Here is a 27,982-nt window from a genome sequence, read left to right as displayed (position 1 = left end):
CATTCATGGCTTCGGCTTCGTTTGACGAGTGGCATAAATAAACTGTATTCCTACAGGGGTGAACTCAGAGAAAATATGAATGCATTCGCTGGAAATCCATCCGAAAATAACATTTCTATCCCACGCCGGTGAATAGTCCAGGACAGAATCGCCACTATTGAAACATTTGGAAATACTAGAGCCGCTACAACGCCATTGCAGGCAGTGGATGATGCTGCCAGTCGCACAATGGGGGTGTCGGTGCGATTTGACAGCCCATCTCATTGGGAGCTGCACTGAGGCAGCACTTCCAGGACGACAGTGTCCGACAGAATTCAGCCGCCCAGTCAAGTAAACGTGCTGTGCTGTTATGATACCCGGTGATTTGCGAATGTAACCCTCATGTGACAGGTGTTAAAACCTGAGCTGCTGCAATGGTTCGGTCCGATAATCTGCTGCGCGGAGGGGGTTCCAGTGAGCTGCAGTCTGGCAGAAATACCAGCACACAGTCATTGTAACTTCCCCGATCTGTTATTGTTCATAACTGGGTGGAGTGGGGGGGTGCTGGGTGGGGTGAAGGGGACACTGACCAGCTTGTGTGTGTTTGTTGGGTGTACTGATGGAGGTTGGAGGACCACCAGGGCTCCTTGGGAGGGGTTAACAGAGGGTCCCCCCAGTTTAATTTCCACATTTCATTCATTAAAAGTGAGCCTGGTGTGAGAACAAGAATGACTTACTATAGATTTCACTCTCACCCTCTTGTTAACACCCAGTAGGATAGAGTCGCAGCCTATTACTGCATGTGGTAATGTGTGCCTATGCCAGGTCAGGCCAAAAAATCAGATGGAGGAAGGTTTACATCATCATCAGGCCTACATCAAGACAAAATCACAGCAAATGGGGATCTGTGGACTAATGGATTGCTATTTCTTGTGTGTGTAATGTGTGAAAGGCTAAATATATCTAAAAAGTGTCCTTTATTGCACTCCTGGCCCATATAGCAGATCGAGGATTATGATAATTATATAATGCACTCAGAGGGACACTGGAAACATCACAGCAAAACTATAAATTGCATAATACCCTGTGATACTCCATGATTATTATAGTGATATGATGGAGATTCACAATAGCATAGTACCATATCAGCTATAATCTATAACTTGCTGTCAGATGTCATACTGCAAGTAACTATGTATGGGTGTGATAGCCTAGTGCTATTAAAATTTTAAAGCCATTTAGCCAGGAGAGACACAGATACAGACCCACGCACAAGCAGGTATCATGAGAACAGGCGCACAGTGGCATCATGGACTTTACTGTACTTCACTGTGCTCCTAAAATATAGCTAAATGCATATTCAGAAAATGGTTCCTCAAGTTTGCAGTCTGCTTTTCCATTCATCTGTGGACATTAATTTTAAACACTGCTATTAAAAGGAAGATCAGAGGGTATAAAAATTCTGGTTGGCTAGGTCACATAGGAGTCAACAGACACTGCCTAAAGCATGGGACTGACTCCATGTGATAAAGCACTAGAAAGGGCGCTTTGTCAACATCCCAATATGTTCCATGAATATGATATTTTCACCAAATAGAATCATGTTATGTAATTGGACTATGTTCATTTATTTATTATGTAATCTAAATATTGCTTTGTGGCTATGTAAGCAAAAATTATTTATGATTATAAATGAAGCTGAAGATGGCAAGTGAGTTTCACAAAAAAACAAACAAACAAACAAACAAAAAACTACCCAAAAAACAGCACGTACAGTCCAAAATTAAATAAAAATTTCTTTCAGTTTAATCCGAGCCTGCTCTGGGTTATAAATTTGAATCAGCAGATTGAAAAGCATGTGCTTGCGCTGGTTGAAGCTGCAAGGCATTTTTATGACTTGAGTTATGAATTTGTTTTCCTCTCAAATGAATAATGTACGTGCATTATCATTTAATCTACCACTATATCCTATCAACACTATTGTGCAACCATTTGAGACTATGCTGAACTAACTTGTAGCTGAGCTAGCTGATGAGCGCACTACTTGTTTTTTTCCCTCTGATTTTTATTTATTGTAAGTAAAATAACGTTAGGTTTGAGGTTCCTGCCAGAGAATGCGATCCAGCCGCTGTGATATGAGTTACAGTTTGTCCCTCACACTCATTCAGCAACAGCTCCCTCTGCTTGGAGACTGCCACTTCTGCCAGAAAATGATGAACAGTGAGAACATAGCATCTTGTCTCTACTCTATACAAGCAAATTCACATAAATTTCACATGAAATTGGATCCTTTAAATGGCAAAAGATGCTGAGCCAGATCATGGGAATGAGACAGCATCAATCCAGCATCATTTCCAGTACATTTTGCTATTACAACACCACCCCTCTGTGCTCCAAAAGAGAAAACACTGGCCAAGCTTCCTCACTGTGCCTCCCAGAGCATGCACAGAGGCCTATGGTGGCTGTTGTGATGCACTCACTCTATACCCAGCCCCAACACCAGACATTTGAAGATGTTGCTAAGCAACCTAAAAATAATCTTAAGGGGATAAAAGGGAGGGTGAGAGAAGAGAACAGCCATGCACTGCAGAGCACGGTGGACGGATGGCATGGTGTTGCTCATCACTAGACAGGAAGCAACAAATCCATTTTTAACATGCACTAATTGCATAAGACCACTGTGACTATGTGGACCATCACAATCAGGCTGCTTTAGCCTGCTGCAGGATCAGAGGCCTATCTGCAGTGCAGTGCATGAACATCAAGAGAGCGAATTAAGAGTCTGGGCGGCCCGTCACAGGGCTGACCAGCCCTCAGAGCAAAGGGGCCAGAGCATGACCATCTGTCTGCTAGGACTGCCTCCACAGGGGGCCTGAACAGATTTTAGCAGACGTCTCAGACATCTCACTGCCCCCTTTACAGCTGGGCTTATGAGGTCAAGCCCACTAATTATTTGGGTGTGTTTGTGTGCACATGTGCGTGTTTATGCATGCATGTATGGGTGTGTGAGCTGTGGTGGGCAGTGAGTACACAGCATCTGTCTCTACAAGTCCTGATCCTGAGGGTGCAGGGGTGTTGCACGGGGGCACGATTAAGGAGTCATGCAAGCTATTAATTGACAGAATAAAACCTGCTTGATTAAACGAAAATCTGCATGCTGTCTGTGCATGCTGCCCTGGATCACACACAGGTGAGCGAACAAGCAGGTAGACACTCAGTCATCCACTCCTCCTGGCGCACATGCAGGCAGGTTGCCAACATGACAGAGCTGCGACAATAAATAAATAAATAAATCAAATCAAATAAATAAAAGATATAATTCTGCTGCCTAACTGAACATCACACGGAGACAGTTGCCGAAGGCGCGGCTCTCTCATTCTGATCCATATCGTGCTTCCATACATTGTGTGTGACAACCATCTTTCCTTCCCAGCCAGATGTTCATCCAATGAGAAGTCGTGCTGCTGCCAGGGACGGAAGGAAGGAGGCGGAGGGAGGAATGCTGCACAGGGATGCTTGTTATGGCTGTCACACCAGTGGCGTCTAGAAAAACATCATTTTTCATGCCACATTGACGGGAATCATATGTAACATGTACGCTGCGGCCGTTGCGGCATGGCTGGCCACAGGTACGTATTGATTAACCTTGGAAATTTCCCGACATTTTGACGCGTTTTGGCGCAGTGTCTCCTCATGGGCATGCTAGTTAGCTAGCTAGCCTGCTACTGTTTTTGCTGCACAGCTCATTTTTTCCAAGTGGTTTGGGAGGCACGGAAAAAGGGCTAACATTAGCCAGATATACCGTTATTCGGGTGGAGTAGCTGCAGCATGTAATCTCAAATTATGAATTATACTCCTCCTCACGACTCCTACGTGGAATAGCTGCGTACTAGCTAGTTATTATGTGCTCCCGTTATTCGTCTTGTGTTATTATCGTCCAGTTTTGCTTTTTGCGAAAATGTCCACTTTCTCCTCGGTGGCCTAATGGCATTTGTAATGTGGGCTGCATAGAAAGACCAGGTGTGAATCCTTAGTTATTCAGCTAATGTTATTCAAGCTGCAAATTCAAACCGCAGTAGCGTTTAAAAGAGCGTTCATCGCTTTTCTGCCATGTTAATGTCCCATCATTTCTAATCTGGCAGGTAGAATATAATATTAAGATTTGAATCTTGCGATTTCAAGTAGGCTTTTCTTTTTGATTTTCCCAGACTAGCCTATGCCCTTGAAAGCCAGAAATGTTCCATTCATGTTTTTATTCATTGATCCACTAGTTTACATTGTGCATGCCTTTGATGCCAAACACATGGATTTACATGAGAGCAATGGCCGTATGGAGCAATCCATGGGCTTGAAGCAGAGAACAGCCCTGTACAGAGATGGTGAGTGGGCGTGTGCAGTGGTGCACATCATGTGTTGACCCTGTGTCCCCTCCCCCTGTCATAACACAGTGACACGCTCAACTGGTTCCCTATTAATACTGGCATTATTTTTCAGTGGCCTGCCGTCCCACAGACTTGGCCCACTTACTTTTGCTGTAACACTAGCTCTGTTGAATTTTAGTCTGACCTAACCCTCATGATTGCTATTAGAAGTCATTCTTAGATATTAACCATGAGACAAAGCCTTGTGTTATATATTTAAACATTATGCAATACCTTGTGCTACTGACTGCAAGACTGGGAGTATTTGTCAACAAGTATTTTTGGCAAATCAGTGTTTTAACTTACCTTTATGGAGAAAGTTTGAGCGCTACGAGGTTGAGCTGTTCCGCCTCTGCCTTCAGCTTTTGCCGTCTGCCTGCTGTGACGCCAAGTGCTTTCACTTCCAGGTCTGTGTTTCAAAAGACAAGCCCCAAACTCATAGGCTGGATACCAAAGCCTCGGCCCAAACAGTAGCATTCCTTGTTGTCTATGCTTCCCCGCTGAAAACCAAAGAAGCACATGCATTCCTCCTGACCTGATAGACATGCACATAGCTGATTCAACAGAACTAACGGACATCCCTCCCTTGTTCCTGTTTCAGCAAGCAGCCCATTGAAGGGACAAGGGTGGTTTATTCTCTCTATGTAGCCAATGGCATTATTAACTGAGGCATCAGTCCTGAGACTGTAGCCAGTCCAAGGTCAGCCCATAAAAGCATAAAAGCTGGTTAGCCATTCCCACCACGTGTCCATGATCTACTGTCAGGAAACACATCCAGGTGTGTGCATGTCTGTGTGTATTTAAAGAAAAGGTATGAGAATGTGTATATGTAGAAAATGTGTCAGTATGTGAACAAATGTGTCAGTGTTTTGGAAAGTGTAGCTTACAGTGTGTGTCTGTGTGTTGTTCAGCATGCACTTGAGCATGTCTGTACATTTAATTGCAGCTGGAACCTGCAAGTTAGTCTACAGCGAAGAGTTTGGCATTAACTTTTAATGGATGATGTATTAGATAGGAGCCATGCGGTACATCATCTAGAGAAGACCTGGCAGTTGTTAAGGCTGCCGCAAATAAACAGATCTCATGCTATTAGCCAGCCCTCACTGTAGCTTAGCCAATGAGCTTTACTTACCTTGGCTGGACTCTAAATGGAAGTGAATGAATTGGACCTAAGATGTCTGGCGTTAGCCTGTGTTGCCTCAGTGTTTTTAATCTGCAAGGTTTTAGTCAACGTAACTACCTTGACTAAAGCGGGCTCGCTAGCCCCTTTAAGTGTTGAGAGCAGGGTGAAGGCAACAAAAAGATTTCAACTCCCAGAGGTCATTACTTATTCCTCACACCGTTGGGGGAGACCAGGCCATCTGGGCTGGCTTGCTTGTCCTGCCTATCTCATCTGTGGACGTGCCATAATTGCTAACACCACATCAACAGGGTCTCTGGGTAGAATGGAACAGCCAATACTTGACCTTGACCAGTAGCATGTGACCGGAGTCCTTTGTGTATTGAAGAATTGATGAGGCCCAATGGGTCGAGAAATAGAATCCGAGTGTGTGCATTCAGAGTGGGATTTGCGGATCGGCTGCACTCATCATTGAAGGCGCCTCCAGTGTGGTGAAACTCAATGAGGTTTTATTCTTGGACCCTGAATAACCTAGATCCTGATGTCATGGGTGCAGTTTAAGGAGCAAGAGCAGCCATCCCATGGATTAGTCACGCTCCTCTGCTAGCAACAGTTTCTTCATGAAAGCTGGTGTGGATATAACCTCGGCATTCAATAAGTGACACCACATCTATTGGCCACTAAATGGTATTGATTGTATCTAGTGGTGACCAAGCCCTTGGGGACTAAGGACATATGGGTAATGCGGTCACAGATGTAGCCCAGTTTAGCATACATCTGGGACCACTCTATAATCTTCCACTTTCAGCAGCTCTTCAGTGCATTTAGAGTGCATTTTGGGATTTTAGGGAATTTTGCCTTTAGATGTAGAGCCTATGCGATAGTATGTGGCCTTCTTTAATAATCTATAGCTTAACATGTCACCTAATCCTCTTTTACCCCTTTGTGTACCCTTGTAATAGATAACCTTTAACAACCAAAGATCACATGGTGACTTCCTCTTTTCTGGGCACTGATTAAAACATAAATCCTGTTCTGTTCCTCCTCCGTTCAGTGGAGACTCTCCCCTGAGGACAGTCTCTGCCCAAGGAGAAGGCTTAATGTGGTGGAAACCAGCCTTGCATATTATTATGTTGATGATGATTATAATGATGGTGGGGATGATGCTGTTGATTTGGAGGGGGGCAAGAAAGAAGCGATTGAGCTCGAGGAAAAATGGTGAAAACCCACGATGACATTTTGCCAGTAGGGAGGCACCCAGCCACCCACAGCTTTCCCAGGCCTTCCGCTTGCTGCTTAATGCAGCTGGAGATGTTATCTGTCTGCAGGCTAGAGCAGTTTGAGCTCTCTCCCCCTCCTTTCTGACACCTCATAGCACAGATCTCCACCTCTCCCTCCTACTCTCCCTCCCTTATTCCCTCTCTCCCTCTCACCCTCCTCCCTAGTACACTCAGTCTCCCATGGTGATTAAAAATTGAGTGCCCACCCACCGAAGGAGAGAGGAGAAAAGAAGTGAAAAAAGAGAATCACTGCGCAAAACCGTTGACAGCTTGAGAAGATGGTGAGGGAGGCGAAAGAGAGGAATACATGAAAAGAAAGAGAGAGGGAGAGGGAGAGAGAGAGGGAGGGAGAGAGAGAGAGAGAGAGAGTTATGGTACAAATCACCTCCAGTCTTGGTCTGTGTAAACTTTTGTTAAGAGGCTGCCATTTGCCAAGCAGTGCCCTTCTAGAATAAAGACTAAGTCTTTGTTTGTGTTTGAAATGGAGTGAGACTAAACAGAAAGCATAATGGAGACAGAGGGTTGGAGGGAGAGATGAAAAGACCACAGCAAGCCAAGCGGTGGCATCTGGTATGTGGCTCACTGAGAGTCTGAATGCCTCTCATTGCTACTGCCCCTGGTGATAGCACATTTACTGTAATTACTGTTACTCTACAGGAAATCGTAGTTATCCTAGAACCTGTCAGAAATTGAGTTTTTTCGCTTCAAGCTTGGCTGTGTCTGCACCCAGTTAGTATTACGGTAACATAGACAAATCGATCATTGTCAGGACTATTGATTCTCAAAGTTTTAAGTGGGCTAGCTGGTAGAGGTAACCAGAACCGCAGCTATATTTGGTTTCACCTCTGTAAAGGTTTTCTCTCCTTTTCCAATCAGTGGTGCTGTCAGGTTGTTAATGATAAAGAATAATGCACACACACATAAAAGGGAAACATTCTGCTATCAGGAGGTAATTACCTTTGTGTCCTTCCTCTCTGCTCCAGTGGTCACCATCTTGTCGAGGTCGCACGCGGACCGTAACGTCTACCCATCTGCAGGTGTGCTGTTCGTCCACGTTCTGGAGAGAGAGTACTTCAAAGGAGAGTTCCCTCCCTACCCAAAGTCAGGTACAACATTGTTACATTCCCATTTTCTGTATTTTGTAATTGTGATTGATAAAGACCGTTTTCTTGTGTTGAAATATTTCATTGCCGAAATGGCACTAAAACATTTTCTCAGGCAGCTGTGTGCATCCATAGTCAAATTAATACCCTCTTACCTAATGCTATGACAGTTCATCATATTTCAGAGGCAGAAAATGCTTAGCCGCCGTTGGCAACAAGTCCACAATTCAGCTAATGGATCCAATGTACATTACTGAATTGGTGTTGACCCAAAACAGATCCTTGGGGCACCCCTCATAACTGAGCTGCTCTGCCTGCAGGTGATGCCAGCAATGACCCCATCACTTTCAACACCAACCTGATGGGCTACCCTGACAGGCCTGGCTGGCTGCGCTACATCCAGAGGACTCCTCACAGTGATGGCGTGCTCTATGGCTCCCCCACTGCAGAGCATGTTGGCAAGCCCACCATCATAGAGGTTGGTGGCTGGACCTGTTCCAAATCAAAATATAAAATGTAGAATGCAGAACAGAGATGAGAGTGGTTAATATGTCAAAGAAAGACAGGGAAATGCTGCTTTTGTTCTAAAATTAGGCAAATATTTAACAAAACGAAGGCCTTAGATGAATTTTAAGGATAATAGTAATTAACAGGATATTGATTTTACAATATCATTGGCTTGTCACCTGATTTCTCTTTCTTAAGTATATTGTTGTATATTGCTGTGGTATATTGTTAAGCTCAGTCTCCAGACTTAAATTCCATTATGTTTTTCTGCTTTCTTTGTCCCCCCCATAAGCTACTGTAGACGTTTTTCCCAAAAGGCTTAACGTTCCCCGCTGCAGACATGTGCCACTATATAGTGTCTGTCCCAGTTGGATCCGAAGCCTATGGGGCGTATCTAGCTCAGCCTTGTCCAGAGAGCCACAGGAAACTAAGCTGGATTGATCCGGGGGCTTAAACTTTCACCCCTGTGTGTTGCAGATTACCGCCTATAACAGACGTACATTTGAGACGGCACGGCATAACTTGGTCATAAACATCATGTCTACTGAAGGTAAGCGGCGCCAGGAAGAGAGCTTAGAGAAAACGGAAATCAGAGTGTGCTATTTGCTCGATTAAATCTCCAGGACGCCTCCACTGCCTAGCAGGATAATGGACTTTCCTCAGAAAAAGAATCACATTCATTAATTTCCAAGCAGAAGTGTTAATTGATACCAATCTCAAATGCATAACTGGCACATAAAATTGATAATGCAGCATTTTTTTAAAAAAAAAATCAAAAACACTACTTTGATTTGACATATTTCAAGAAAAATATTGATAGATGATGTGTGCTGGGGTGGCAGTTCAGTCTAACTTGGTTCTTGTCAGTTTTTGGATGAACTGAAAAGCCATGTCTAAACTGACATACAACCAGGCACAGATCCTCAAGTACCTGTCACTTCAGGTATGTCATGATGTATCAGTATGATATACATTATGGTGGCTTCTATAAACAAGTCTCCTGTGTGGGGATGGTATACATTTGAGATGATATTTGTACAGTGAATAGCCATTCCTTCTCATTTGTGGAACTACACCTAACATCTGTCTTCTTCCATGCATCTGTATGTTTGCACACTGGCTTGTTGACCAGTCACGGTACATGCAGTACAATATGGATTGTGTCGGGTGAAGGCTCAGCAGATGTTCCCGATGTTGGCATGACATCACTCTCCCTGCACCGTGATGTCATCAGCCATCTGGCCCCGAAGAAGAGAGGCCAAGCCATAACAGAATGAAGCAGACACACTGGCGTCTGCCAGACAGACTGTACTATCAAGCAAACAAGCTGTGGTTACATATTGGTGTCAACTTTGCAGCAATAATACAGTAATAATGATGTCTTAGTCAGCAGAATGCCGCTGCTAGATCACACATTTCTTATTTTTATGGATCCCAGTGGCCTACCTCTTCATCCTTTATATTTCCCAACACTCATGTCGCTGCTAACTCACTCCTCACCTGTTTTTTCGTCATTCCCACCTCATCTTATGATCTTTCACCTTGCCTCCCTCTCCCTTTGTCCCTATCCTTAGAGTTCCCGCTGCCATACCAGGCAGAGTTTTACATCAAGAACATGAACGTGGAGGAGATGCTGGCCAGCGAGGTGTTGGGGGATTTCTTGGGGGCGGTGAAGAATGTTTGGCAGCCTGAGCGCCTCAATGCCATCAACATCACCTCAGCGTTGGACCGGGGTGGACGCGTGCCCCTGCCCATCAACAACCTCAAGGAGGGGTGAGGATTTTAGAGGCTGTACAGGACTTGGACACCAGAAAGTTGTAAAAATCTGGGCTGCTTTACAGGCCTGCAGCAAACTGGATCCAGTGTTGAAGTTTGTCCACTTTCTTTGAGCGGGTGTTATTCAGCTCTAGGTGCATTTAGTTGTAGCTGCATCATTTTCAGTCACTTTTCAGTTTGTTCGTAATGTCTGTTGTGACTGAATATGCTCCAAACAAGTCATGTACTTTAACAAAGCATGTTTAAGAAGCTATAGTGATGTAAATTGGCAAAAGGATGACATAGAAGTAGTGTGATTCTAAGTAGCATGAATTAGAGTAAAATTGCTATATGAGATACAACCCCATTATAAATGAACCAGTGCACATTAGTGAACAAGGAACCAAAGGTTTAACACTTGTACATGGTGTAAGATACCTCTGCATGAGTAACCCTGTCACCTGAAAAAACTCCCATATATTCTCAGTTGAGTCACACCACACTGAAGTTTCATTTAATTAGGGCTGAGGGGATTCACAGTTTGCTGTGTATGAGATGAGTAGACTTGGCCGTCATCGCTGACAGACACTGGCAGTTTGTTTTGTTCAGGGGGGAATAGCCCGCATGAACTGCCATAAGTTGTTCATAAAAGATTCATACTGACGTTTTGGAAGATGAAAGGGTCCAGAAGAGGACCCAGTGGGGGATGAAATGCTTTGACTCGCACAAGCCTCAGCATAAATACATAAAAGGAGGCTGACTGTATCGTTCACACAGGGATTCCTTAATGTTCAAAGAGGAAAGGTGTGTTATACAGCCTGTATGAAGCTATATGATGATATGATATGATGGTGAGTGAAGGAGCTTCCCTGTTCCCTTGCTGGGTTGTGTTTTATCAACATCCTCACTCATGCTTTACATGGTAACTCTTGAACACCCCCTCTCCTGTCCCCAGAGTGTATGTCATGGTGGGTGCTGACGTTCCCTTCTCGTCGTGCCTGCGGGAAGTGGAAAGCCCACATAACCAGCTGCGCTGCAGTCAGGAGATGGAGCCTGTCATCAGCTGTGACAAGAAGTTCAGAGCACAGTTCCACATCGACTGGTGTAAGATTTCTCTGGTGAGGATCCTCTGTTACAGATTTACCTGGATTGAAAATTGCAGGATTTTTTATTTAATGGTGTGCCAAGTGGAGCTGTTTTTGAAATGCTATTTGTCAGACAAATGAAGAGGGGAACAGCACACAACCCTGCCTTGTGCCAAGTAAACACTGATTAAACATTTAGCCACTGCCACATCTCTGACACAGCCTTTTGTTCATGCATTGTATTCAGTCAGGCAGTTTAATCAAGCAGCTGTATCTGTCAGTGTGTGGCTCCATGTTGAATAAGCTTTTACCCATTTATTTCTTTAGGTTGATATCACCAAAGTAGTCATGGTTCACAGCAACCGCCCCGACCCGGGCACCGGGATCCTGCCTGAGTTCGGGGAGTACAACCCCCCCTCCGAGTCTCTGAAGGGCCGGGACTACTTTTCCGACTTCCTTGTCACGCTGGCGGTTCCCTCCGCTGTGGCACTAGTTCTTTTCTTCATCCTCGGCTATTCTATGTGCTGCCGACGGGAAGGGGTGTAAGTCTGCCTGGTCTTATTTTTCATATAAATATTGCACAAACACCCATGCCAGCATTTGATGACACAGAAAGTGTTGTTGAAGTTTGCTCCAGTAGAATAGAGGAACGCAAATGTAAAGCTGTTTATGTTCTGGACAGAACTAAGTGTAGGGCATTTAGCAGAGAAATAAAATATTGTCTAGGGCCATAATTAGTAGTAGGGTCGTGATATTTAGATGACAGCAATGGTCTTTTGAATTGGAAATGCAGCTTGCCATTACCATCCAGTTGTATGGTCCATGTACTGTACACTTCAGTTCTGTCACAGGTTTGTTTTTTCTTGTTTTTTTGTTGTTTTTTTTTTCTTCTAATTTTCATGTACATCTCAATGGTTTTAAGCATAGCCATGACACTGATGATCCATCGTTCAACCACACCCAAATTTCTCCATCATTTTCCATCATTTACAGGCTGGGAGAGACGTGCCCCCCCATCCATCCACCCCAATCAGTGTGTCATATCCCATATCCACCAGCTCCACCCAGTCCTTGACCCAACAATCCATTCGTTTCTGTGTGGATGTCTCTTTAACTATTAATATTAGTATTTAATTCATCCATTTTGTTTTGTTTCTAGGGAAAAAAGAAACATGCAAACACCAGAGTAAGTGTTTTACCTCTCCTGTGTTTTTCTTTCTTCCTTTCTCTCTTTTCTTGATAACTACCTATTTTCTTTTTTTGGGGTGGGGGGGTCTATGTGTATCCCCGCTCTATTTGGTTTGCTATTTTGTCATCTACATTGTCATTGATGGCATTATCATATCCATTCATATGCTCATCTGCGTGTTGACATCCATTCATCCAATGGGCTGCTCAAAAATTTAGATGACCAGCTGCAGGGAGTTAATTTTACTTGCAGTAGCAAATAGCTTACATATCCAAATGACAAATCTATGTATTTTACATTTACCTAATTCATTGGAGAATACAGCGTAAGACTAAAACCAGCAAGAAATTGCTGCGACAGGTGTAGGGTATTGGTGCTATAATGCTGTTGTTTATGTATGGAATGGAGAATAAAGTCAGTTTCATAGTTGAATACTTAAGATGTCTTTGAATAAAATCCAGATATTGCATGCAGGATGTGATAAACCAGGCTCACCCCAAGCTGTTTTTATGTTAAGCACCCACCAGCTTTTGTAAGAAGTTTATATTTAACTCCCTTCTTCCTTCCCCAGTATCCAGCTGGTTCACCATAGCTCCATCCAGAAGTCCACCAAGGAGCTGAGGAACATGTCCAAGAACCGGGAGATCTCCTGGCCCCTCTCCACCCTACCTGTCTTCAACCCGGTCAGCGGCGAGGTGGTGCCACCCATCCACCCCGACAACTATGAGACGACCAGCATGCCCCTCATGCAGACACAGACGTGAGTTATGGGATTACTGCGCTGGGACGGAGGAATACACACATGCTGTACACACAGTGTGTGGATGGATAAGCAGAACCAAGTGCATGTGTGCACACAAACTAACACATACATACACCCATGCTCATTAGCAGGCGCACAAACGTGTGGCTTACAGGCGTCCTTATAGGAAAATTTAAGTCAGAACAATGCCATTATTGTTTACTGTTGTTTTCCATGTTTACAGCTAAAGCTGTAGCACAAGTCGAGCCTGTGGAAGTAAGACCCAAGGCTTAGAGGCTTCCAGCTGTCTCATGATTTTTAGTAGTGGCTTGAAACTCAGAAAAATGTGTTAATATAAGGGCAGTACATATTTATATGATACCAACAGTTTTTGAATGAGACCTATAGATCTGGGTTTTCAAACTCTTTCATGTTGTGGACCCCCAAGTTGACTTGAAGTAAGCCGCATGAGTCCGTATGAGGTGCTTTTGCCCTATAGGAACCCTTATATTAAGACATATTCTGGTTCGTTTTAAGTATTAAATGCTTGTGAAAGGCATCTGAATGCAGCCGTTCACAAGCATTTAAACCCAAGAAATGTGACTACAATCAGGCATCACTGATCTGATGTTTAAGTGTGTCTATTTAATGATTGTAAATATGTTTTTTGAAAGAATTCAAATGAATTTGTGTAGATTTCAAAAGGTTAAAATGTGTAGATGTCATTTTTGAACCCTATTATTTCAACCCCTAACCCTAACAAATAGTGTTGAGATTAAACCAGAAAGAAAAAAAATATTGAAATGATCCCTTAACTCTCTGCTTTGAAAACCACAGCTATAAGACTTCTGTTCACTCTAATACTATTGTCCGTGATTTCAGGAACCTGCAAAACCAGATTACGATACCACAGCAACGGCCATCAGGTTGGTGTTGCCGCAGACTTTTGCATTATAGAATATTATCTGCTTTACTCTGTGTGAATGTGTGTGTACGCCTGTGAACATTTCTTTGCTGAACTAATACAAAGACGCAGCCAAAAGTCTGGGAAACTCTTAATCAGTAACTTATGTCACCCCATTATTCTGTCCTTGCTCACAGTACTCTCTTCTCCTTACTTTGACCATGAAAAGAGAAGTAAAACTCACTTTGAGGATTCACACATTATTCATAGAGGCATAAGTAACAATAAGCGAAACATTTTGATACAGCCTAACAAGGAATCCATCCTCATTAGCGCTGTGCTAACCAGTGAGGGACAGGCAGTATCTATCCAGCTGGAATGTGTTAGAGCGCCCTCTTGTGTGCATGGTGTTCAACTGCATGTGGGTTCCTGCACTAACCTGCTGCTTTGTCTGTCTGTTCACTGCTAACAAAGGAGATAATTATGTTATGTCAACATTTCGAAGGCTGGAGGTAGGTGTGGTCTTCTTTTTGTTGTCATGTTCATACCGTCATGTTTTCCACTGCAAAAGCTGGGGACTTTCCCTGCACTTGAGATGATAACTATGTTTAATGGAAGAGCCTCTTGTAATTACAAGTAATTTGATCTCATCTCCCAAACTGAATGAGGATTAACACTCTAAGATTTCTATCCCTAATCTTGATATATTTGATTTTTTTTTTTTTTTTTTTTTTTAGGTAAATGGTATTCCTGAGGAGAGAAAGGTGGCTGAAGCACTAAACTTGTGACCAGAAACACTCGCGTTGCAGCTGATTTTTTGCTTCCACATCTGTAACTTCATTATCTAACATTTGTGCCAATCTGCATGCTTCAGAAGTGTCTTTATATAAAATTTTGTGTCCATGTTCACTTTATTGGCTTGAGCAATTAGGACAAACACGTGTGCGAGAGGTGCCTGAGAGAGTGAGAGAGAACAAAAGAGCTATGTTCATTATATATTAGGATATTTTTGAATTTTTTGTGTAAATGTTAAAAAATATATTATTAAGGTTTGTATTTCTATTTCCTTTGGCGCGCGAAACAGTCCTCTTTGAGCAAAAGGGAGTTTTAGCGTTGAAGTGCTCTAGTTGTCATGTGTGATTATGTGTAACTGTCACATGATAACAGTAAATACTTTTTAAAATAATTTGTTTTTGTAAGTACATGTGCCCTAATAAAGACCAAGAAACCAAGAATGTCTCTTTAAATCAAATGAAAGCTATGTTTCTGTCTCAAAAGACAAGCCAACACAACACGTTTTATGAAGGTATGTATTATTAACAATGTACAACAGAATAAAGGCATTTATAAATAAAATGGATACATTTCACATTTCTAAGAACACAAAAAATTACATATACATCTTTCAATGAGGCCCTGTGTAGGGTTATAAATAGTTGTTGCTTTTATATACCATGACCAAAAAATTCTAATAAGGCCTGAAATTACTATTAAATTTCTAGCTGTTGATAAGTCATAAAGAACAACAGGTCAGTAAACTTTCCACCTCAAAGAAAATGGCAAAGTGGAAATGCCAATCTGATCTATACAATGAGGTGAAGTCTTGTATTAAGTTCTATATAACTTGGTTCTTATTCAGTGTGGGAGCTAGGGATGGGACCATACAGGATTTTAGCATAGATCAAAAAGTTGATCAAGGTGAATTTCCATTAATAGGATCATTGTAAATTACCGTACTTGAAAAAGCTGTCTAGCTCACTAACTTAAGAATCAGATTCAGATAATTGGGTAATTTGATAACTTGATAACTTACAGTCTTATATTAATTTCCTGATTTGTATAGACAACAAAACTATTTGTTTCTTAACAAATGAAAGGTAAAGTGATTCCAGGTCGTTTTGGTGCCATTTTAAGACCTTTAAGCATATTTTGATGATTATCAGGATGATACTGCAAATAGTATTTATTTTGGCCAGGATAATCATGACATTAAGTTTTTGTATCGTCCCATGCCTAGTGGGAGCACATCCCCAACTGTGCATCATTAGAGAAATGACATTAGAAGAATTTGATTCTGTAGAGAAAGGTTCCAACCAACTGTAAAAACTTGTTTTGTGAACCCACTTTTGGTTGTTTTTCTGAGGAGTAATTACATCAATGTAGGAAACTTGTTTTGTGAACCCACTTTTGGTTGTTTTTCTGAGGAGTAATTACATCAATGTAGGAAAAAAGAACATCCCAATCTGATATTATCCCATGGCACAGGGAATATGCAAATCTGAGTCCTATACATTTTCCAATTCATTTTACAGAATTAAGAATGTTTTATATTTGCCACCTGTTCTTTACAACCTAAGTTCTTAGTTTCACACAACGAAACTGTGCTGAAATGCATGAAATATCATAACTGACACCATGTTATAATCTGTCAGGTTATGACTGTTGTATTTCACCTCAAAGATGAGGTGACTAATTAACAAAACGCAACAAGTGCTAACCTGCTGTGTTAAATGTCTGAATCTGAGGATAAGTAGGCTAAGAGAGTTAAGGGTTGCCAGATGGTCCACATTTGTCAACTGACAAACGTCAAATACATATTTTGTTGTAAGCAACAGTAACAGGTCTTGTCAATTAGTAACTCTTGAAATAATAAAATGTTTGATTCTTAATTTTCATGTGGCCTCAATGCAAAGTACTTAGCGAGGGAGGCTGTGAGCCCACGCCGTATCACTGATGTGTCCAAGCGCATCACAAGATGCACATATAAGCCACTGAGAACAGTTCAAAGGCATTCAGTCTTATTCACTCCATTGTCGCTTCCATTCACTCACTCACTGACTAAAAAGTGATTTGGCTCTGAAAATAAGAAAAGAGGGAGGAAGTGTGTGTCAGCTGTAAAGTCCTGTTACACAGTAATATGTACAAACCAGTGTATTTCCTACCAGCGCTCTGTGAGGCCTGTCTTTGACGGCAATGACAGAAAAAGGAAAAAAAAAACACCGTTGTATAAAATATCTCTCACTCTCATACATATATACAAAGACTTGTACACAGTGGGTGTTAGCCTACTCCTGACAGGACAGGCGGGCGTTACAATGAAAAGGCTCTACCTCTGCCAAGTGTCACTGATGCATTGTCTGAGGGCAAATCATCTATGAGATGCTGGGATGAGTACAAATGTTCCTATATAATACTTCCTTCACAAACAGCAGTCATGGGCACAAAGATACAAAATAAGACAAAAAAGGAAAAAAAAAAAAAAAAGAAAGAAAAACCCTGTATAAAATATAAGCTTAATTTAAATCATTAAATACTGTACATACCACATAGAATTTCAGAGCTACAGTAGGTGACCAGTGGCACCTTTAAACACAAGGCAAAAAATTCTAAAATTACCCACAAAAACGTTAGTAAAAATGTAAAGGCATATTCCAACAATTTAACAGCTGCACTTCAAATTTCACTCATGTCGTATATATTGTTCATTGCCCAGGTCAACTGCTGGTCCGCATTTTGCATATTTAGATATCAAAACACTATTTGACAATTAGTGGCAATACTGTATGGAGTAATATTGAATTGGCAATCAAATGCAGCATAACTGGACATTTGGTCACAAATGACTAGATATCTAAATATGTAAATTAAGGATCCATCTGAGTGAAATATGAGTGGAAAAAATCTGAACTGGTGGAATACACCTTTAACTGTTACCGCCATGTGGACGGAGAGTGTGCTGAGTAATCTTTTCTTGAGTGCTGTGGCATAATGACAGGAAGCATGTGACGAGAGAAACTTCTTGTTAGTGGAATTTGTTTAAGTCGGAGCAACGCTGAAAAATTCACACAGCAAGCATAAGGTCTTAAAATAAGAGGCTCTTTTATGTTTTTTTATATATATATATATATATATATAAAACACCACATGTCCAATTGCCCTCGCCCTCTTCTATTTCACCTAAATTTTGTAAACATCTAGAGGGTTTTGTTCTTTTTTTCTAAATTTTTTGCACTTTGCTCCTAAAGGAGCGGGCCCACATTCTGGGCAGTTCTCCCCCTCTTCAGTGTACGACTTTTCACCACAGTAGTCAGACAGCGGAGACTCTGCTCACACACTGCTCCTCCACGGGGCCTCGGTAATGTAATGAAACACATCCGAGGCCGTCTCCTGTGGCCGCCGGGAGCCTTACAAGAGCAGGCCTGCTCATGGCTTGGACCTGCACCTCCACTTCACACTCCACAGGGGCTTGGCTAGTCTGCTCCACCCCTGCCAGAAGGGTTGCTTCAGGCGCCAGGTGTGGGCTGGCTGCTCCTGGCCAGCAGCAGCAAAACCAGACTGAGCAGCCCCAAGCCGCCCAGCCTCTTAAGCAGCGCCGTGCTGTCTTTGGGAATGACCACCTGGGCCAGGTCATTTGTGATGAGGGAAATCTCATGGGCCACGCTGACAAAAATGAAAGTACTGACCATGATGTTGAGTGAAGGGTTCCCTGGGATCAGGACCAGGATACCCTTGGTGTCTGCTGCCAGCCAGATGTGGTACTGGCAAATGAACAGCTGGGAGAGACAGGGATGGAAACAGAATAGTAAATGATGCATTCCTTATTGATCTGCATTGGGTCATGATCTTTTCAGCTGCTCCACCCTCACAGGAAGATCGGAGGTCAGAGTTGGTAGAGATTCAGTGTCTACTGACTAGACAAATCTGTCTGTATCTGAATGTTAATGTGTGTGCTTGACTGGAAGAACACAGACTACAAGACTACACTGTATGTATCAGGCTAAGACAGAAGTGATGCAAAGGAGATTCAGAGAGTTTGTTGAGTGCAGTGACATAGCAACAGTAGCAAGAGTGTGTTCACATTAAACTTGTGAGAGATGGTATCAAATACACAGTATCAAAAATGGTTTGCCTGATGAAGGGACAATGAATAAATTTCAACACTAAATTACTATTATGTGGGTTTCTTCCATTCATTCACTCCCTACTGCCAGACCTGACTCACCTCCAAGGAGATCTTGCCAAACCAGGCAAAGAATGAGCTGTATAAAGAGCGGGCGTAGCCAGGAATGTTCCTGATTAGAATGAAGGCCAAAATCTGTGGATGAAAAAGCAAAGGCATTTCCACCAGTCACAGCACGCAGAAACGCACAGTACCCATCAAGAGATCCTTTAAAGATCCCATTTTTAACTTTTAAGTTGCAATGCATACATAAAGGAGTAGCAAGCACTGGGATTACAGTTCTATACAACCATACTGAGGCCAGAAAAACAGCAAACATAGATTAGTAACCAAATCTGGGCAACCAGAGGGAAAACCCTGCTGTCAGTGAACCGTGTGTGCTTCTGCACTACTTCAAACAACAGTTTCCCAGTGGTGACTTTAATCAAGATGACACTATCTTCTGGAATGGACAAGGGAAACTTGTGTTATTACACTCACATCCCCTGTCTTATGAGAATGATGATATCTCAAGCCAAACCCCAAGGAATTTTATATATTTTTTAGAATTGTGTAGTATATTGCACAGTGCCTTGGGCAATTCACTACAAGATGATTTCTAAAATGGTGTTACACACATGCAAAGAGCTATGTTGGGAGAAGTGGAATTAGCAGTTCCACTTCCGTCCAGGCTGACTGAGAACATAAACATGAAACTCAATACAATCTAACAAAAACAGACAACAACTGAGAGACAGAGAAAAAGGAAGGAATAAAGTACAACAAGTACAACACAATAAATAATAAAGTACAACACAAAAGAGACAGAGGTAGAAAGAGAGAGGTGTGTACCTGGAACACAGAGATGTAAGGATGCATTTCATTGCACTCCGTTTTATTTTTGCAGCTGCTGGCCCATACTGAGTACGTCTACAGAAATGGGAAAGAAGAATTAGTTAGGTAACAGATAAATCAATCTACAATTGTGGGTCAAACAAGGAGAAAAGAGGCGCTTGCTTAGATTTAGTTTGCTTTTCCTTTGAGCAAGGTTGTAATGCCCACATGCTTCAGTGAAGTGGCCAAAAGGCTGTTTGTAACCCCTTCAAAGCTGTTGCTGCAAATCAACACTTGGTCTTAATCAACTAACATAGTGGTTCATAAACTAGAAGGTGGGTGTAAATACAGTATTCAAATAAATAGACAGATTTCAAATAAATAGACTTAAGATATAGACAATACCTAAACTATTAACTTAATGCATCAGCCTAAAATAAAACTGAAATGTCACAACCTCAGTGTGAAAAAAAGGTCACCATCAGTGTTCATAACCTGAGTGCATCTGAGAAATCAAACTGTGAAAAACCTTACCACAAACGAAACAGCAGAAAGGAAGAGAAGTAGGTTCGAAATTTTAGAGGAGAAGAGAGCCTCGCCTTTTCCCTCTGAAAGCACCTGGCACTTCTGAAGCACCAGATAGATGAAGGCAAACAGCATGCCATGGATCACCGCCTGCAACAGAACAAGATCACAGCATCACTGTGGTGGTCGTGTGTGAAATTTGGTTCCACTTGAAAGAAGCTATTGCGGCATGCTCCCACTTTGTGTGTACTTTCAGTTTTCAGTTCAAGTCAGCCAGCGCTAATGTGATCACTGGCTATTCGAAAGGGTGCTTTGGTGCCACATTTGACTTACAAATCGGTCGAGCTTCCATCTGAACCACCACTCGTGGACGCTTCCGTTCAGCTCAAAAAGTTTAGAGATGGGCCACACAGAGAAGACACTCTCAAAGAAGCCCTGGAGTCAAAAAGCACAAACAAGAAGATCACATTATGGTTGTCAACCAACCCTAAAAATCTAATTTCAATGAACTGAATGAAATGAATCAAACTCAACTGAAATCCAAATACTTATGATAAAGTTTAAATAATATTGACAAATGAAAAAAGTGTGCAAATAAATGGAGAATGTGTCCTACAGCATACAGTTTGCTTCCACTCTTGCTTCACATGGTGTTTTTAGTGGTTTATTCATTTATTTTTCATATTTTTTTAATTTAGTTTCTTGAAAGATTTGAGTTGGCGTTCGGCTAATTCATTTACTGAGGCGAATTTTAATATCTTCAAAATACTGTAGGAGTAGTTAGGAGGAGTGATAATCTCATCAGGCTGGGTGTTTTCTGACATGCTCCTACTAGCAAGCATGTGTGTGCTAAGAACAACCAAATAAACATGGCATCCCCCACAAACGAAATGTCAAGAGTTTTTTTTTTTTTTTTTTTTTTTTTCCATTTTCTAGTATTCACTTAGAATACTGAAATTTGTTCTCACAGCCTTATATCACATGCAGATGGCTTTATGAAAGGTCTACTTCATGATCACAAAGATCCAGACAGCTAATGACATAGCTCAGTTGGGTCCTTCAATTGAACTATAGAGGACTAGAAATTTAAATCTCAATTACAGAATATAGAAGGACGGCAACATAAATAATAAGTTTCTCCAATGTTATACAAGTCAATAGTAAATCAGCAACATTAAAATCTTCCAATCCTGGTCCCTGGGAGAAAATTATAATTAGATAGGTGTCTAATGTGTGGTTATGTGAAGCACATTACATAGGAACATTTGGGGATGGCATGGTATGGCATCTCACTCACCTCTGAGTAGGCAAAGGAGCAGATGAACAGCAGTAAGCCCAGTAACTTGGCCAAGACTCCAAGGTGCCACATGCCACTATCTATACAGAAAACAGAGCGCGGCCATTAGGTAAAAATGTTTCCTCTGCAACTCTAATCATGATGCTGACATGTAAGACAGGGATTATATTTAGGCCCCAGTCACATATGTATGATAACTGTTTAAAAAGACACAGAGACACATCCATGATGCAACCTAGCAGAGGGTTTCAACTGCAAACCATTTGACAGATGCTGTGTGTCCCGTGTGAACAGCACCTGATTGCCAAAAATTAATCATGTGTAATGATTCACACAGTCCAGGACATGTTCCAAGGGTATGGTGCATCTGAAAGGAACAGGGGGCATTTCTTAAGGCTGAGTCATTTTGCTTGACACCTACTGTTTGCCTTCTTCTGGAGGATCTGAGGCCACATGGCCAGCGTGGCGTAGATGACGACAAACCAAAAGGTGACCAATGGGACAAAATAATAGAACTGGTAGGGTCTGTCCATCACCACGCACAGCACCAAGACCAGGAAGTTCAGACGGAAAAGCACCTGAGACAAAGTGCATATCAACAGATTACCCTCATCATGCTGATAATAAAACATCTGATATGTTCAAATCAATCACTTTACGTCAATTTTACTTTATCATTTTACACTTAAGCCCATCAAAGGTGTGGTGGTAATACATGCCACATCATTTGCCTACGTCTGCATGGAAAAAGAGCAACTGCAAAGCCCTGGTACAGACATGAACGATGTTTACCTGACACACTCTGTAGAGTCCAAAGTCTCCTTTGAGCCAAAAAAAGGAGAAGTGTCCATAGCCAGTCTGAAAAAGATACGCTGCCACCAACACCCGCACGTGCATGTAGACTGGAATAAACTGAAAGATGGAAAGATTCCTTTTTCAGAATGTGTTACTATGCTTTTGACCCTAATAGTTATATACAGGGCGTCTGACTGACGGCACATCAAGAAACCAAAACCACTGCCTAAGGATACGGACACAGTAGGACAATTAAAATTCAAAAACTCAACATACAACAGGCATACAACGTACATACAAGTGTGGAGCACTTGTATGTACGGACACACAACTAAAGTCAATAAGGCTACCAACTAATTAAGACTATTACTCCTAATAATAACAACAACAACAACAACAACAATAATAACTATACGTGGAAAATGTCATTGTAGCTTTGAGAACAAATAGGATAAACAGAAACAAAGGTGGAAAATTTATCATTTCCAATGCAGAGTTTCTGCAGATGAGTTGCACCGAATTTAGTATGTGACACCTAATACTTCTCACTGTGATGAATGGCAGCAAAAAAAAAAAAGGTGAACTCACAGCACTGGCTCCAGATATGTGATAGATGAGAATGACAAGCTGCATCCAGCCCTTCCACTCATCTGTCTGCTCCCGGTTGAGTACCTTGGTCTGGGAGGAGGAGAGGTAAATGTGAAAGTACAGCCAATGTAAAATAAGTCATAATCTACTGGATTCATTCTGACTGAATTAACTTAGATCCATCCAGGAATATGTGATTATTGGGTAAAGATGTAACTATGCTTCCACATACATCAAAACCATTTCAATGACAGCACTCCCTGTCTCACCTCCTTGCTGTTCTCGCTGTAGAACACCCCCAGGACAAATATGTAGATGAGTGGGATGAAGAAGGTGGAGTGTGTGTAGAACTTCTGCTCTTTCATGAACACATCTGCTCTATCACAAAGGTAAAAATAGGCCATGATGATGCCCATCCTGCAAAGTGCTTGGAATGGTGCCTTGGGACCCAGCGGGGCAGCTGCTGTTGCTGGCTTCTTCTCCTCGAGGCTTTCCACGTCGGGGGGCACGGGGCGGCGGTGGTGGTTGTAGCCGAGGATGTGGAAACCCAGGAAGGCCAAAGCAGAGCCGAGGAAGACAAATGCTGACAGTTTCTGGAGGAGGTTCGGGGGCGGCACCTTCTGGCAGCAGGAGCCATCGATGGGCCTCAATAGGTTGTTACACATAGAGTTCATAAGGACCATGGCTCCCTGTTGGTCAGAATTACAGAGGGTGGTAAAGTAAAACTAGAAAAGAATATATTTTCTGAAGGAAATTTGAGTGTGTTGGCCTCAGCTTGAATTATTTGTTGAGGTACTCAGAGAGAGAGAGAGAGAGAGAGAGAGAGAGAGAGAGAGAGAGAGAGAGAGAGAGAGAGAGAGAGAGAGAGAGAGAGACAGAGAGAGAGACAGAGAGAGAGAGAGATACTGCATTTTTTTGCTACCAAGTGCAGACAATGACCACTGAGCTGATAACAGGGCATAAACTCAAACAAAAACTAAAAACTAATTGAAGTGACTGTAGTAGAAGCGGTTGAAGTTGTGAGTTAAGTTCGATTAAATGATCCTGTATTGATCCCTGGAGGGAAATTCAGATTCTGCATTTAACAAGGGCTCCAGGTTAACTTTCTTCGCCACTGTCCTGGAAATGTCCCAAAATATAATTTCAACCATCTTCAAGTCAGTATAAACTGTATTAAAGTCTAAATGCTGTCCCTTTTACTTTGTAAATGTTCATCTGTAGTGGTTAATTGCATAAAAACACACAATTCAAATGACTAGGAAATAAATGATGGTATTTTTATTTAAATATCTGCTGGATTTTTTTTTTTTTTTTAAGTCTTGGCATTAGTAGTTGTAAATATGTATCATTAGCTGCTTAGAACTCTTGTTAGAAAGTTAAACAGGGCAAGAACCCTGTTTAACTTCATATTGCTGTGAAAACATCAACTAACAACTAAATTTTTCACCAAAAGCTAAATTTTACCAAATTACATTTGCACAGCCAGTGATTAGGCCTACTAACAGTAAAACCAAGAGAAGAAATGCTCAGTTTTAGTCAGCCCCTGTAGTGAAAAAAAACACTGGTTGTAGCAGCTATCGACATACACTTGATCCACTTTGTCATTTCCTAGGTCATAAGCAAATAATGATAATGATTACAAAAATCCCAAATTCCCCTTTCGTCCTGGAGACGTCCCACAGATGTCTGTCTATCCCAAACACATTTCTTCTGCCCCCAGGATGGCGGGACGTCCTTGGTCTAGAACCCTGCCTAAGTCAACACTGGAAGAAGCTGTGGCAACAGTCAGTGTTTATGATACTATCCCTGTGCAGCCATCATTTAGGCCAAACACCAAATACATTTTATAAACATTCACAAGTATAACAGAGTTACATTAGGCTTTTCAGTGGTATCCTCCCACTATAAGTGTGTCTAATGAGTATTTGTTTCTTTTTTTGTTGTAACTGTTTGTCATGCTGCCTCTTTCATGGTCGCATCAGGTACAACGGGCATATGCTGGTTCCTGTGCTGGACTTAAATTGAGTGGAACACACACCCGTATTTCACAAACCAGCTCTGTCCTTGTCTTTTTTTAGACATCAGGTGTCCAGTGACACCTGATGAAAAATACCTGTTGTGACATCACTGAGTGGGTGTGGCCACAAAAGCAGATAAGTGTCAAGAAATCCCTTTTCCCCTACCAGCAAGACAGAGCTAGTAGGGGAACAGAGCTGACAGAGCTTTTGGTGCCCAAATAAAGTAAATAACATTTGAAACACAAAGTCCAGCCTACCACATTCCTGGTGCTCTCAGGTAGGTGCAAGCCATCATCTGATTGAGTGATTGTTTCAAGGGCAGCCTGGCGGGAGGCAGCCAGCAGCTTGACCCGGGTCCTGCCGTTGCGCTTGCTGCTGTTGAGCACATCCACTGCTGCTTCGTTGTACAACTCCAGCTGCTGGTTGGTGATCATCTTCCTGTTCTCACTCAACACCTCCTCATTCACTGGGTCTGCAGGAAGCAGCCATGGGGGTTTTGTGGAGCGGGAACAGGTGGAGGGGTTTAGTTGACAGAGTGCATGAATGAGAAGTTGGGGGTTTTATATGAGAGATTAAGTGGGCAGATAAATTCTGTGTTTACCTCACATGGGAAATATGACAGATACAACCTTCCTACTTGAAAATACTGTTCATACCAAATATGACTTGGGATTTTGGGGTTTTAGTTGAATGTTCAGAATGAACCAAAATCAATATAAAACTTGAATCACCATGTTTGATGATGAGTTTGAACATGAACACTTCCAAATCATTGTTTTGAACCAGCAAATCATTCTGACAGGATTCCCATTTGACATGATTACAGCAAGACAGCATGACAGTGTGCAAGGAAAGGACACAAGAGGAACAAGAGACTGGTCACCGGCTTGAAAGTAAAAGGCGGAGAGAGAAGTACTTTGGCCACTCCTCTAATATCAGAATCAGAATCAGAATCAGAAATACTTTATTGATCCCCGAGGAGAAATTGGATAATATAAAAAATTATGTGTTATAAAAACGTTCTACAGCCCTTTTCACACTTGCATTAGCCTTAGGCTAATCTAAACCCTAGGCTTTAGTAAAAGCATGGTTTTGAGCACTGGGCTAAGGGTGGGGACATCACATATTCAAATTTGCAAGTGTGAAACAACTATCAGTTAACAGTGGTGTTTGCTCAGGGCTAAGCACAGTGTGAAAAGCCCTTATGCTGAGAGTTATACAAGTGGTTGAGCTCACCTTGTAGGACCCAGTAGATCTCTCCATCCTCTGCCAGCCTCTCCAGAGGGGCAGACATGGCTGTCAGGTTGACTTTGTACTGCTGCAGAGCCTCGGTGCTGCCACCATGCAGCTTGATGGACCACTAAAGGACAGAGATGGCACTGATCAACACTGCATGGCTACCACCTTGTTTTGTCTTTCAAAAAGTGATTTTATCAAAACACTGTTTTGTACAGCTTACAGTGGCAGCTCCAAGAATGACTACATCTGGTTTTGCTGAGGGCTCCTGAAACACATTCAAGCAGTGAAAATTAGAAAAGAAAATTCATATCCAAACCATTATGATCATTTTAGCATTATGAGACCTCTTTGATTAGCAGATGCTCCCAATTCAATGACAACAAAAACAAAATAAAACCTCTACTCACCTTTGTCCATGATACCAAACGCTCCCTCATGGAGTTATTTGCCTCTGGATACCACAGAAAGTCCTACAATGCAAACAGGAAGAGCAGATTTCAACTTTTATCAGAGTATGTTTCCAATAAACCCACATCATTCCAAAACCTCTGAAAAAAATAGATAAGGAAAAACATTACAATTCTAGAGCATCATTATTTATTATGTGGGCTTAAAAACAATGAATAACCAGAGGTGGTGGAAACATCATCCAAAAATAACTCACCACATTAAGTGCAGACTTTGAATCTTCAAAGGGAATGTCCTCATGCTGCAGACATCACATGAGGAAATAAAGAGAAAGTCTGTCAGGCAGACAGTGCTCTTCTTTTTCCCCCACCCGAAATCAGACCAATATAACCATGACTGTTTCCAGAATGACTATGCCCTCAACTTTTTGCTACTGCATTTCTGAGTTGGCAGGACTTCTAGTGCTAATCACTTGAAATGTTGGTGCAGAAAACATTCCCAACAGCAAAAACTGTGTTCTTTCATAATGTACCTTGTTTCCATCCTCTTTTCGCTCAGGATCAATAATTTTGATGAAGGAGTAGAACAGCTGCCTGATTCTGGAGTCACCAATGAAGGCCACTCGCTTCTTAGCAAGGCATGTCCTGGCTTCACTGAGGCAGAAAAATGATAGTCAGAAATCTGATTACTCTTCATCCTGACAACAACTGCAGATGGCAAACATTCATGTACGGTGGTTCATTGTATTCTATAATTAAACTTGGATTTCATTACACATCATCTGTCCATCTGTTATATTATCTCCTCAGTTGGTTATCTGGCTCATAAATTACACACCCACCATTACACAAACTCTTTCTCTCTCTCTCTGTCTCTCTCTCACACACACACACACCTCTACCTCTCTTACACACTTGCTTCTTTGTGTGGCAGGTGGCACCGAGTAAAAAAGAGGAGGTGCACCAATTAGTGAGGTTTGCAGATAGAGGGCCACCTGCAGTTGAAACACAGGTTTGAATGTGTGTAACAAATGTTTTCATGTATTTCAATCCTACTACCCTGCTGGGCTGAAGGCAGCTGGTAGCTGGCAGGAAACTAGACCAATGCACTAGGTATTTTAAAGTTTAACAATGCAGGTTTTTTTTTTCTTTTTTACATTTATACAGTATGTATTTTAATATTTGTGCAATAAAGTGTTTTAAGATTATTAATATTTGTTTCCCTACAGTCTATCATGGTCCATTAGCTGCTCCT

The 27,982-nt window shown here is 41.9% G+C and overlaps 3 protein-coding genes across 11 annotated transcripts in view; 1 reads left to right on the top strand and 2 right to left on the bottom strand.

Annotated features, from left to right (window-relative positions):
- The window catches only part of ppp1r9a (protein phosphatase 1, regulatory subunit 9A), a 51,671-nt gene extending 51,456 nt beyond the window's left edge, over positions 1-215 (bottom strand). For all 6 annotated transcript variants that reach the window (XM_030063014.1, XM_030063017.1, XM_030063016.1 and 3 more), the window contains exon 1: positions 2-215. The gene's annotated coding sequence lies outside the window, so the exon portion shown is untranslated. The remainder of the gene's footprint in view (position 1) is intronic.
- Positions 216-3,457: 3,242 nt separating this feature from the next.
- Positions 3,458-15,348, top strand: sgce (sarcoglycan, epsilon). 4 transcript variants are annotated; one of them, XM_030063024.1, is made up of 12 exons: positions 3,458-3,608; positions 7,784-7,906; positions 8,224-8,381; positions 8,888-8,960; positions 9,985-10,183; positions 11,121-11,283; positions 11,578-11,792; positions 12,410-12,436; positions 13,011-13,199; positions 14,064-14,107; positions 14,560-14,597; positions 14,823-15,348. In XM_030063024.1, exons 1-12 carry the CDS (start codon positions 3,572-3,574, stop codon positions 14,871-14,873), a joined length of 1,317 nt encoding a protein of 438 aa, XP_029918884.1. In that variant the 5' UTR covers positions 3,458-3,571; the 3' UTR covers positions 14,874-15,348. The 4 variants fall into 4 exon arrangements, with proteins under 4 accessions (XP_029918884.1, XP_029918881.1, XP_029918883.1 ...); XM_030063021.1 differs by lacking the exon at positions 3,458-3,608 and adding an exon at positions 4,256-4,358; XM_030063023.1 differs by lacking the exons at positions 3,458-3,608; positions 12,410-12,436 and adding an exon at positions 4,256-4,358.
- Positions 15,349-17,982: 2,634 nt separating this feature from the next.
- casd1 (CAS1 domain sialic acid O acetyltransferase 1) overlaps positions 17,983-27,982 on the bottom strand; it is a 12,354-nt gene continuing 2,354 nt past the window's right edge. The window contains exons 3-18 of the mRNA XM_030063020.1: positions 27,261-27,381; positions 26,985-27,029; positions 26,728-26,790; positions 26,541-26,585; positions 26,318-26,441; positions 25,339-25,553; positions 23,333-23,752; positions 23,064-23,153; positions 22,473-22,592; positions 22,102-22,258; positions 21,681-21,760; positions 20,717-20,818; positions 20,393-20,533; positions 19,877-19,954; positions 19,088-19,180; positions 17,983-18,638 (exon numbers count right to left, since the gene is read on the bottom strand). Coding sequence (XP_029918880.1) covers positions 18,369-18,638; positions 19,088-19,180; positions 19,877-19,954; positions 20,393-20,533; positions 20,717-20,818; positions 21,681-21,760; positions 22,102-22,258; positions 22,473-22,592; positions 23,064-23,153; positions 23,333-23,752; positions 25,339-25,553; positions 26,318-26,441; positions 26,541-26,585; positions 26,728-26,790; positions 26,985-27,029; positions 27,261-27,381 — 2,164 coding nt within the window. The 3' untranslated portion in view covers positions 17,983-18,368. The remainder of the gene's footprint in view (positions 18,639-19,087; positions 19,181-19,876; positions 19,955-20,392; positions 20,534-20,716; positions 20,819-21,680; positions 21,761-22,101; positions 22,259-22,472; positions 22,593-23,063; positions 23,154-23,332; positions 23,753-25,338; positions 25,554-26,317; positions 26,442-26,540; positions 26,586-26,727; positions 26,791-26,984; positions 27,030-27,260; positions 27,382-27,982) is intronic.

Source organism: Myripristis murdjan, chromosome 11 (genome assembly GCF_902150065.1).
Source record: "Myripristis murdjan chromosome 11, fMyrMur1.1, whole genome shotgun sequence".
NCBI lineage: Eukaryota > Metazoa > Chordata > Actinopteri > Holocentriformes > Holocentridae > Myripristis > Myripristis murdjan.
Note: the sequence above shows the minus strand (reverse complement) of the source record. Positions and strands in the feature narration are given on the sequence as shown.